The 12,053-nt window shown below is 47.3% G+C and overlaps 1 protein-coding gene across 2 annotated transcripts in view; it reads left to right on the top strand.

The window, feature by feature from the left end:
• LOC144491690 (sodium-coupled neutral amino acid transporter 3-like) overlaps positions 1–12,053 on the top strand; it is a 171,815-nt gene that overhangs the window by 68,921 nt on the left and 90,841 nt on the right. For both annotated transcript variants that reach the window (XM_078209873.1, XM_078209872.1), the window contains exons 3-4: positions 4,228–4,315; positions 4,724–4,839. In XM_078209873.1, coding sequence (XP_078065999.1) covers positions 4,228–4,315; positions 4,724–4,839 — 204 coding nt within the window. The remainder of the gene's footprint in view (positions 1–4,227; positions 4,316–4,723; positions 4,840–12,053) is intronic.

Here is a 12,053-nt window from a genome sequence, read left to right as displayed (position 1 = left end):
GATGTAAATAGGACCCCTGATGCAATTTAGAGGGAGCAGGCCTGGAAGGAGGGACAGCTCCAAAAATGCCCGTCAGTCATTATTGAGGTGGAGTAGGAGTTCTTCTCCATGATCTACAGGAGTAATGTGTGGTACTGCTGTCCTGGGTCCTCCCCCTTGCCTCCTTCCTTAGGAATCACTCCCGCCACTCCCTCATGTCACCTGCATGCGATTCAGAACTGGCCAAACTTTTGCGACTCCCTAGCCAATCAATTGAGCTTTACATCTCGCAGGCATGGAGTGGCCCAGGGCTGTTGCCCCAGGAAGGGAGGGGCACCCTGCTCACTGTGCACCTACTCCGTGCCTGGAGTTATCCTTTTCCTTTAAATATAGGGATTTAGATCTGTTGCAATTGGACTAGTGCGTCTTAGATGTCACTGGAGTACTGCTCTGTGTGTGCCCCAGGCCCCAAGCGTCAGTCAGCCTCTGATGTGCGTAGCTCTTTCCTTTATCATAGAAGCTCCAAGTGAGATTTCACAACTGCTTCCACCTTGGCTTCACCGGGCTTTAAGGATTGGCCAATTGGTTTGGAAACAAAATAATCCTGAAGGGATCATTTCTGAAATCATTTAGCATGAGTGGAACATTTCCTTCTTGAGAACGACATTTTATTGCTTCTCCACTAGAAAATCCTTTGGCGGGTTTATTTTGGAAGGCATTATTATGAATACAGTAAATCAGCCAAAGCTCAAATTGACATATCGGTGGATTTTGTTGCTCTATTTTTAAGTTCCTTGCTTAAACATTTATTCCTGCCCCTTAGAAAAGACACTCTGTGGAAATGCCACATCCTAAATATACTCGCTTTTAAAAGCAATCGACTCTGCTTCTGTTAATCTGACTTAGGGTCCAAGGATTCCTGCCTTCCAGCGACTAGTGCAGCTCTCCCACTCCAGAATGTGACTGAGAAAAGATGCAGGAAGGAAATTGGAAGATATCGAAGGTTCAGGCCTCCCGAGTAATTTTACTTCACACAACTCAAATGACCGCAGCCCTGGCCCAGAATATATTGGCCCTCAAATTGCACGATAGAGAGCTAGCATACAAATCCCCAACACATTTGTGTGTCTTTCTGCCACCTCCCCCCCTCCCCTTGTTCGCTGTCAGCCATGACTTTAGTGGTAGAACTTTCACCTCTGATTCACCAGTTTATGGGCTCAAGTCCTGCTCCAGAGACTTAGAATCATAGAATCCCTGCAGTGCAGAAGGAGGCCATTCGGTCCATCGAGCCTGCACTGACCACAATCCCACCTAGGCCCTATCCCCGTAACACTGCATATTTACCCTAGCTAGTCCCCCTGACACGAAGAGGCAATTTAACATGGCCAATCCACCTAACCCGGACATCTCTGGACTGTGGGAAGAAACCAGAGCACCCGGAGGGAACCCATGCAGACACGGGGAGAACGTGCAAACTCCACACAGACAGTGACCCAATTGAACCTGCGTCCCAGGTGATGTGAGGCAGCAGTGCTAACTGTGCCACCATGAGCACAAAATCTAGGCTGATTCCCCAATGCATTACTGAGAGGCGCCATCTTTCAGACGAAATGTTAAAGCAAGCTCTCCTAGAAGTAGGTAAAAGATTCCAAGGTCCTTGTTGAAGAACAGTAGAAGAATATGTCCTGGTGTGCAGGTCAGCATTTATCCAACAACATAGTTAAAACAGATGATCTGGTTGTTATCACAGTGCTGTTTGTGGGAGCGTGTTGTGTGCAAATTCCCTGTTCTGCAACAATGATTACACCTCAAAACTACTTCATTGGTGACTCGGGACATCTTGAGGTCATGAAAGGTGCTGTATAAATGCAAGCTCTTTCCTTCATTGGTGGTAATAATCCATTTAAAATAAAGAGGTTAATGTCTCCACTAAGATGGTGCAGGGAAGAAATTCAGAGCGAGTATTCATAAGCTGGTATCATGGAATCATAGAATCTACAGTGTAGAAGGAGGCCATTCGGCCCATCAAGCCTGCATCGACAACAATCCCACCCAGGTCCCATCTCCGTAACCCCACATATTTACATTCCTAATCCCCCTGACACTAAGGGACAATTAAGCATGGCCAATCAACCTAGCCTGCATATGTTGGAGGAAACTGGAGCACCCGGAGGAAACCCACGCAGACACGGGGACAATGTGCAAACTCCACACAGTCACCCGAGGCCGGAATCGAACCCAGGTCCCTGGCGCTGTGAGGCAGCAGTGCCAACCACTGTGCCACCGTGCTGCCCCACGTATTCTAAGACCTAAGTTGAGGACCACAGTGTTTACTGTACATCATCACTCGCCACCACCCCCCGACCCCCACCCCCCCTCCCAACTGCACCCTCATCCCCCAGAATGGAACGCAAGGAGGTTTATGGTCAGATTGGGATCAGGAGCCTGTTCAGTTTGACTCTAATAGCGTGCAGGCCGGTGCCCAGTGACAGAGCAGCAGTGGAGTGGATGCTGCCATCTTTACTTTGGCTCAGCCAGTGTTAGAATCTCGCCATGGAAACAGAATGTAGGAGGGGTGTTTAACAGAGAGGATATTATGCATTTTATACAAGCTTTGAATTATTCCCTTTATTTCTTCACGCACAACTTTGTCAAATGCCACCATACTACAAGTATTTTTTTTAATTCACTGTCCTTTTTTGTGTGAAGTTAGATTCAGTGTATATTTTTCAAACAGGCCAGTGAATCATTTTATGGGATTAGTTTTTCATTTCGAATTTCCACACGCGTGAAGACTTTAAGCAATTGGGGATGGGATGGAAATGGTCCCGTCCTTTTCAGGTTGGCATTATTTTTGATTTGATTTGATCTATTGTTGTCACATGTATTAGTATACAGTGAAAAGTATTGTTTCTTGCATGCTATACAAAGCATACCGTACATAGAGAAGGAAACGAGAGGGTGCAGAATGTAGTGTTACAGTCATAGTCAGGGTGTAGAGAACGATCGACTTAGTGCGAGATAGGTCCATTCAAAAGTCTGACAGCAGCAGGGAAGAAGCTGTTCTTGAGTCGGTTGGTACGTGTCTTCAGATTTTTGTATCTTTTTCCCGATGGAAGAAGGTGGAAGAGAGTATGTCCGGGGTGCGGGGGGTCCTTGATTATGCTAATCATTACATTATCCTTTCCATTTTAGCACAGGGAGTATTCAGTCAGGGGTGTCACCTGAGGAAGCAACCAAGTACCATCCTTCTCTCAGCATGCTATCCTCAACAGAGATTCAGGTGTAGGATTCTGTCAGGTTACGAGCACGGAATGACCAGGTCATGTTGGTTAATTGGCCATGAAGGTTGAGATCTTTGTTCATTCATGGGATGTGGGCATCACTGGGCCAGCATTTATTGCCCACCCCTAATTGCCCTTGGCTTGCTAGGCCATTTCAGAGGGCAGCTGAGAGACAACCACTTTGCTGCGGGTCTGGAGTCACATGTAGGCCAGACCGGGTAAGGACGGTAGATTTCCTTCCCTCAAGAATATTGGTAAACCAGATGAGTTTTTACAACAATTGGCAATGGTTTTATGGTTGTTTAAATTCCAGATATTTCTTGAATTCAAATTCTCAATAGCCATCAATGGTATTATAAAGTCCCTACAGTGCAGAAGGAGGCTATTCAGCCCATCGCGTCTGCACCAACTCTCTCTAACCGAGTACCTTGCCCAGGCCCTTTCCCCCACCCTATCACCATAACTCCATGAATTTTACATGGTTAATCCACCTAATCTATACATCTTGGAACACTAAGGGTCAATTTGGCATGGCCAATCAACCTAATCTGCGCATCTTTGGAGTGTGGGAGGAAACTGGAGCACCTGGAGGAAAACCCATGCAGACACGGGAGAATGTGTAAATTCCACACAAACAGGGAATCGAACCCGGGTTCCTGGCGCTGTGAGGCAACAGTGCTAACCACTGTGCCATCCTGCTGCCCACGTATTATATTCTATCTGTAATGGCTTGTGCTTCTCCCAGCAAGAACCTTACTGAAGGAATGGCGTTTTGCTAAAAGTAGATCAGTTTGCTTTGTTTCCCTTTCTCCTCTTTGAGATGAGGAGTCAGCTATCGCCTCCATTACATGGGGATGGAAAACAATGGGGGCAGTGTTGAGGTAAATCTGGGATTAATTAGCCATTGCAGAACCTTGACATTTATGCACACTTCAATCTTCATCCTCTCCATCCACACCTATAGGTATGAAGAACATGAAGGAAACTCAGCGGAGTGTGACGAATTCCTGCCCCATTCAGATACTGAGAAGAAACACACTCGATTCACAGACGTAAGTTGTTTATTTATTTGTGAAGAAACATTCCTCATTTGAGGAAAGTGCTGAATTTAGTCAATTTGGATCAGCCATGATGTGGAGTTACCGGCATTGGACTGGGGTGGGTACAGTAAGAAGTCTCACAGCACCAGGTTAAAGTCCAACAGGTTTATTTAGTAGTACAAGCTTTTGGAGCATTGCTCCTTCATCAGGTCAGCCCAAGAGACTCACCCGATGTAGGAGCAGCGCTCCGAAAGCTCGTGATTCCAAAAAAAACCCATTGGACTTTAACCTGGTGTTGTGAGACTTCTTAATTTGGATCAGAGCAGAATTTAGGCCCTCAAATGAATGGTCTGAGAGTTGGTCGTCAGATCTTTAACTTCCTCCCTGATTTCCGATGGTTAAAAGCTTTTCTCATTGCAGTTTGAAGGGAAAACCTCCTTTGGAATGTCGGTGTTCAACCTCAGTAATGCCATCATGGGCAGTGGCATCCTGGGATTGGCGTATGCGATGGCCAACACAGGCATTGTCCTTTTCCTGTAAGTACACCTTTTATCTGTTTTAATCACTCACCCATCTCCCTCTCTTCCATGTTTCGGCCACACAACACCCTTGCAAAAGAGAACAAGCCAGTCATAGAGTCACAGGGTGATTATAGCACAGGAGGAGGCCATTTGGCCCATCATGCCCATACCAACTCTCCGTAAAGCAATCCAGTCAGTTCCATTGCCATACCCTAACCTTGTTACCCTCCACGGTTATTTCCCTCAAGTGCCCGTCTCCAGTTTCCATTTGAAATTATTTATTGTCTCCACTTCCACCACCCTCGTAGCCAGGTTATCACCACTCACTGAATAAAAAAAGGTTCTTCCTCCTATCTCCCTTGCATATTCCACCCAAAAACTTCAATCGATGTCTCCTAGTCCATGTGCCATCAGCTAATACAAAGAACAAAGAAAAGTACAGCGCAGGAACAGGCCCTTCGACCGTCCAAGCCTGTGCTGATCATCATGCCCTAAATAAACTAAAAAAAACCCTTCTGCCCGTACTCAATCCCTGTTCCTCTATTCCTTCCCCATTCATGTACCCATCCAGATGCCTCTTGTATGTTGCTAATGTCCCTGCTTCCGCCACCTCCTCTGGCGTTCCAGGCACCCACTACTCTCTGCTGAGATTAGGTGAATTGGTCGTGCTAGATTCTCCCTCAGTGTACCCAAATACGCGTCAGAGTTTGGCGACTTGGGGATTTTCACAGTAACTTCATTGCAGTGTGAATGTAAGCCTACTTGTGACACTAATAAATAAACTTTAAATATTTGCCTGTATCGATAGAAACATGGCCAGGTGAAGTACTCAACAGAATTTAAGATATCATGAGATGCAATGGAAAGGGGGCATTAATCCAAGTAATAGTTACTCTTGCATTTACAGGCTACTGATGTGTTCCTCACTGTCTTATTCCTCAGGGGCAAGTGCATTCCCGTTCACTGACCATGTGGCATATTAGTGCAAAGGTGATCTTGTTTAACTTTCAGGAAAGGGTCTCATTGGCATTGAGTTATATTAACATGGCCTGAGAAGAGAAATTATCCATGCAGTCATGTTTTTGTTTTACGAACAACATTTGACATTGAGCCACAGAATCGCAGAATTGTCACAGTGCAGAAGGAGGCTATTCAGCCCATCATGTCTGCACTGACTCTCCAAATGAGCACTGGGACTTAGTGCCATTCTCCTGCCTTTTCCCCCGTATCCCTGCACATTGTTTCTATTCAAATAATCATCTAATGTCCTCATGAATGCTTCGATAGAACCTAATTCGACCACACTTCCAGGCAATGCATTCCAGACCCAAACTACTTGCTGTGTGAAAAGGTTTTTTCCCGCATCACATTTGCTTCTTTTGCAAATCACTGTGCCCTCTCGTTCTTGATCCTTTTACAAGCGGGGACAGTTTCTTTCAATCTACTCTGTCCAGCCCTCTCATGATTTTGAACCTCTCTATCAAATCCCCTTCTTCTCTCCAAGAAGAACAGTCCCAACGTCGCCAACCTACCCTCATAACTGAAGTTTATCATCCCTGGAACCATTCTTGTAAACCTCTTCTGCACATTCTCCAACTCGTTCACATCCTTGTACACAATACTCTAGCTGAGGTCTAACTAGTGTCTTGTACAAGTTCAGCATAACCTCCTTGCCCTTGTACCTTTGCCACGCAGGAGGTATGAGGGCGGACGAGCAAAAAACGTGGCCAAAAAGGGGGATTTTAAGAAGCGTCTTAAAGGAGAGTGAACAGACAGAGAGGTGGTGAAGTTAATGGAGGGAATTCCAGAGCTTAGGGCCTAGGTAACTGAAAGCACAGCTACCATAGAACCATAGAAAAGTTACAGCACAGAAGAAGGCCATTCAGCCCAACCTGTGCATGCCAGCCTACAGACACCTTGGTGCCCTTTTGAATCTTATCTTCCTGCACCCAGCCCATTGCCCTGTAGTTTACTGCACTTCAGGTGCAGATCCAGGTACTTTTTAAAAGAGTTTAGGGTCTCTGTCTCCACTCAGGCAGTGAATTCCAGACACCCACTACACTCTGCGTAAAAAAAATTCTTCTTCATGTTGTTAGTGGGGAGGAAGGAAATGAATATGCCACGGTGCCCGAATTGGAGGGTTATAGAGCTAGGGGAGATTCTAAGTGTGGTATGAACTGGCCTGTCAATTGGACTGAGATTCCCAGCACTCAATTAATTTGCCATCTGCAGCACCTAGGGCAAGGAGATGATCTTTTTCTCATTTTGACCAACGTATGTCGAAATTCGATCTGACAGGGTGTCAGACTTCATGTTTACGTTGAATCTGAGACTGTTTGGACTTGGAAATAGATTTAGCATAAAGAGGTGCTTTTGACTTGTACAGTGATGGTGTCAGTGCTGTGGACGGGAGTTCATGCACGTAGCCTGGAAGTGGCAACAATACGCGTACTGTACTGTTCGAATGCTTGAGATTTGAAGAATGGATTCTGAGGGATGTTAGAAAATACACTGAGAATCAGTTCAGTTATGTGAGTTATTCCATCGAGAGGCATGCGGTCGAATGATCTATGCCTCTTTTCTTTCTTTTCTTTCCATCCGTAGACACTTAGGAATTGCTGGGATGCGCGTCTAACTTGTTTTTCCAGGGGCCTTCCAGTAACTTAAGCAATAAGAGTAAAGCTGCAGGAGTCTGTGAAATCCTCCGAGCTCCCTGGCTGCATTACAGCTGTTCAGATCCAGTCCATTAGCTTTATGCACAAGGCTCTGAGAAGCTGTGCTCAGGGGCCTCTGTGTCCAGCCTGAACCATGTCGTTTTGATGGTGGGAATAATTGAGTGAGTAACTCATTAGAGCTGGACAGAATAGAGTGTGGAAAGAGTGAATAATCATAGGCCTCAGCATGTGGTGTGGGAGTGGATTGGTGGCACTATGGCCCCTCTTTTAAAGTGATTGAATGCTGCATGACACACACACACATAGCACTGCTGCCTCACAGCGCCAGGGACCTGGGTTCGATTCCCGGCTTGGGTCACTGTCTGTGCGGAGTCTGCACGTTCTCCCCATGTCTGCGTGGGTTTCCTCTGGGTGCTCCGGTTTCCTCCCGCAGTCTGAAAGACGTGTTGGTTAGGTGCATTGGCCATGTTAAATTCTCCCTCAGTGTACCCGAACAGGCCCTGGAGTGTGGCGACTCGGGGATTTTTCACAGAAACTTCATTACAGTGTGAATGTAAGCTTACTTGTGACACTGATAAATAAACTTTAACTTTACTTGGAAACTGCGGCCGGAATTCTCTGATCTCGCCCACGGTTGGGATTTTCCAGTCCTGCTGCAGTGAATGGAGATTTGGTTGAGCTCCAAATTCTCCGTTCTCGCTGGCAGCGGTGGTGGGGTGTGCAAGGCTGGAGAATTCAAGCCTACATCGTTTTAGTATTGCACCGATTTCCTTTATTATTGCCCACTCCTTTCACTGCCCGCAAGTCATATGATTGAGGGCAAAAAGCACGTGAATTATTGTTTATAAAGCACCGGGCAGGATTGGACTGTTCCTTATTAAGTCAATATGTACAGGAGCGGGACATGAACTCCACAGTATCAAACATCACTGAATAGGCTGATAGGGAAAAAAATTACTGGAAAGCCTCAACCAGTCTGACAGCATCTGTGGAGAGAGAAGCAGAGTTAATGGGCTGAATTTACCCATTGGTGACAGGCTGGGAGGCGGGTGGACAGTACAATGGCAGACAAAGATGGGTGCTGGGGTAGTGGGTGCGTGTGGAGTGCCTGTCATCCTTCTGTCGCCATGGCGGGGAATTAGAGAGAGAGGTCCTTCCGCTCAGAGACCACTTCAGTCGCTATGGTGGTTGATGCACCATCGATCGAGCAAAGACTAGTTTGTATGCAAGAACAAATAGGCTTTTATTAGCAAAAGACTTGGAGCACACCCATGCTGATGAACTGGTCCAGACTGAGGCAGGGGGGTGGGGAGCAGTCGCCTTTATACCTGGACCGGGGGGGGAGGAGTCTCGGGTAGGGCCGGCAGGGATGTGTCCAGGCATGTCACATATACAGGTAATAAGCTGACAGTGGTTTACCACAGTAGCCAACTAAGGGCCGGTTCCTGCCACCACTGGCATTTTACTGCTGGTGCGTGGATACACAGCCGCATGGGGGGATCACCTGGTCAATCCCAGCAGCCTCCAGGGAGGCTCAGGGCAGGGTTGTCATTTTGGGGGGTCTCTTTGGCCTATATGTGAGCCTCCAGCAGCAATGGCTGTTCCTCTGGTAACCGCACCACCTACCCTTATCACACCCCCTTCCTCACCCCCCGCACCCTCCTCATCGAGTCAGCCTGACTGGCCCCAAGTTCCCAGGCCCCATTTACCTGATTCTGAAAGTGCCAGCGATCCAGCACACCCTCTTCTTCTAGGTGCAGCCCAAGAAATGCCCACCGCCCACAGTGGCACTGCTGAGCTACCAACTGTCCAATCAGCTAGCAGAAAATGCAGGCTGGACAGCTGCCCAGTGGCAGCCAATGAGCTGGCTGCTTATGGACAAGATGCAGCCATGGGTCCCGCATACTGCTGAGACAGGGTCGCCCCCTACTCCATACCATCCCCCCTCCACCATCCATGGGCTCCTTGGCAGGACGCCTGCCACAATAACAAAGTCCGGACCAACATTTCAGGTCGCTGACCTTTCATCGATCAGATCTGGGAATTGGAATTGGTCTTAAATGAGTGAAAGGGGTGGGAGAGAGGATGGGAAGATGGGAAAATGGAAAGGCCTGTGACGTGGGTGAAGGAAGAAGAGATTAAATAACAAAAGGAGTTGAGGAAGGCAAAATGGTAATGAGACAAGTAAAGAAGTGAAGGGTATGCCAAGGGAAGACGTGAATGACAGACTCATGAATAGTTGTCAACCGGAAGTTAAAGAGAGAGAGACAACTAAAATCAACAAAGAGAAAGGAAACAAGATAGGGCAGAGATTACGGTCTGAGATTGTTGATCTCAGTGTCATGTCCGGAAGGTTGTAAGTCACCTAATCAAAAGATTAGTGCTGGAACTTTTTGGCCATTCTCGTTGGTGGGATCTTCCAGTCCCACTGATAGTGAATCCCTGCCGCGGGTTTCCCAGCGGAGGGGGGAGTGGGTTAATGGGAAATCCCATTGACAGCAGTGGCACCAGAAGATCTCACCGCTGGCCAATGGTGTTCCGCCTCCCGCTGCCTCAAAACACATCAGGGGAGGCGCACAGAGAATCGGCACCCAACTCCCCACCCCCCCCCCCCCACCCCCCCCGCCTCGCTGTGAAACATAGAAACATAGAAACCCTACAGTGCAGTGTGGTTCCTCAAGTTTTTGCTGAGGTGCATTCGATCACAACATGAGGCCCAGGCCAGAGAGGTCAGTGTGAGGCCAAGGTGGAGAATTCAAATGGAAAGTGACTGGAAGATTGGAATCATGCTTGCGGACTGTGCGGAGGTGTTCCACAAGGCAGTTAGCCAATCAACGTTTGGTCTCCCCCAGCATAGATGGGACTGCATCGTGAGCAGTTAATGCAATGAAATGAAAGAAATATACTTAGATTGCTGTCTTATCTGGAATTCTGGGCCCGGAACAGTGAGAAAGAAGGAGGTAAAAGAGACAGTGGTTACACCTCCTGTGCTTGGGGAATGGAGAGAAAGTTGAGAGTGATTGAGGAGTGGACCTGATTGTTGTGGAGGGAGTGCTCCCTTTAGAATGCTGGAAGGACAGGGAAGACAAGGATGTATTTGGTGCTGTCACCGCACTGGAGGTTGAGGCAATGATGGAGAATGATCCGTTAAATATGGAGGCTGGTGGGTTGGAAGATGAGAATGAGGGGAGCCTGAGCATGTTTTGGGGAGGGCGGAGAAGGGTAAGGGGAGAAGTGCATGAAACAGGACAGACATGGTCAAGGATCCTGTCAACCATGGTTGGACGGAGTCCCCGGTTGAGGAAAGAGAAACACCTATCGGAGGCAGCAGTATGGAAGGTTGTATCATCAAAGAAGATGCAACAAAGGCAGAGAAACTAGCAGGGTGGAATGGAGTCATTACAGGAAGTGGGGTGTGCGGAGGTGTCGGGTGGCTGTGGGAGTCACTGGGCTTAGGGTGAATATTGAGGAAGAAATTGAGGAAGAATGAGTAGGAGATGGATCTTGTGAGATCAGGGTGAAAATTGGAAGCAGAGTTGATGAAATATTCCAGTGCGGGGTAAGAACAGGAAACGGCACCAGGACAGTTTTCAGTGTAACGGAATAATCAACCAGTGATTATTTTCTGAGTGACTGATTCGACAAATCAGGAAGCTATTAAAATATCAATGTCAACTCTCATTCTTTACATCCAGAAAATAAACATATCCTGGATAAAAATTAACAATTCTCTCCTCCATTTGTGTACATTCTTACAGTCTTAGCTGTTCTCCTGCCTGACCAATGTGACTTTGGATGAAACTCTATTTTAATTGTAAACGGGGCCTCTGGTGATCTTGTACCAAGGTTACAGCGGCTGACCAGGAAAGCCCCGCCACATCTCTGCCTGCCTATCTGTCGGCACATTAACTCTTATATGGGACAGAATGGGTGAAAAGGAACAACTTACTCATGCCTGGTGCATTGTGGGGCCACGTACAACTTTTACACCTACTCGACTATCCTGGCAATTGGTATGCCCATCAAAGCAGAGGAACTGATGTTTAAGAACAGAAGATTTACTGAAGAGAGTCAGTTGCTTTCCATCTTTTGCTTGTATTGCACCAATACAAATGGCACCCAATTTCTGATACAGTGAGTGCCTCACTGCCGCAGAGTAAGCACTGTTAGTTCTTATTTCTTGTGATGTATCTTACCGACTGATTCCTCTTGGTCACCCCTCTGACCTTTCACCCCACTACTGGCAGCCATGTCTTCAATCACCTAAGTTCCACTCTCTGGAGAACTTTCCCCAACCCCCATGTCTCCACCTTCCTCTTCTACGCCACGGCACGATGGCACAGTAGTTAGGACTGCTGCCTCACAACACCAGGGACCCGGGTTCAATTCCAGCCTCGGGTCACTGTCTGTGTGGAGTTTGCACATTCTCTCCGTGTCTGCGTGCGTTTCCTCCGGGTGCTCCAGATTCTTCCCACAGTCTGAAAAACATGCTAATTAGATGCATTGGTCGTGCTAAATTCTCCCTCAGTGTACCCAAACACTGGAGTGTGGTGA

This window comes from Mustelus asterias, chromosome 3 (genome assembly GCF_964213995.1).
Source record: "Mustelus asterias chromosome 3, sMusAst1.hap1.1, whole genome shotgun sequence".
NCBI classification, from domain to species: Eukaryota; Metazoa; Chordata; class Chondrichthyes; order Carcharhiniformes; family Triakidae; genus Mustelus; species Mustelus asterias.
This window is presented reverse-complemented; position numbering and strand designations above follow the sequence as displayed.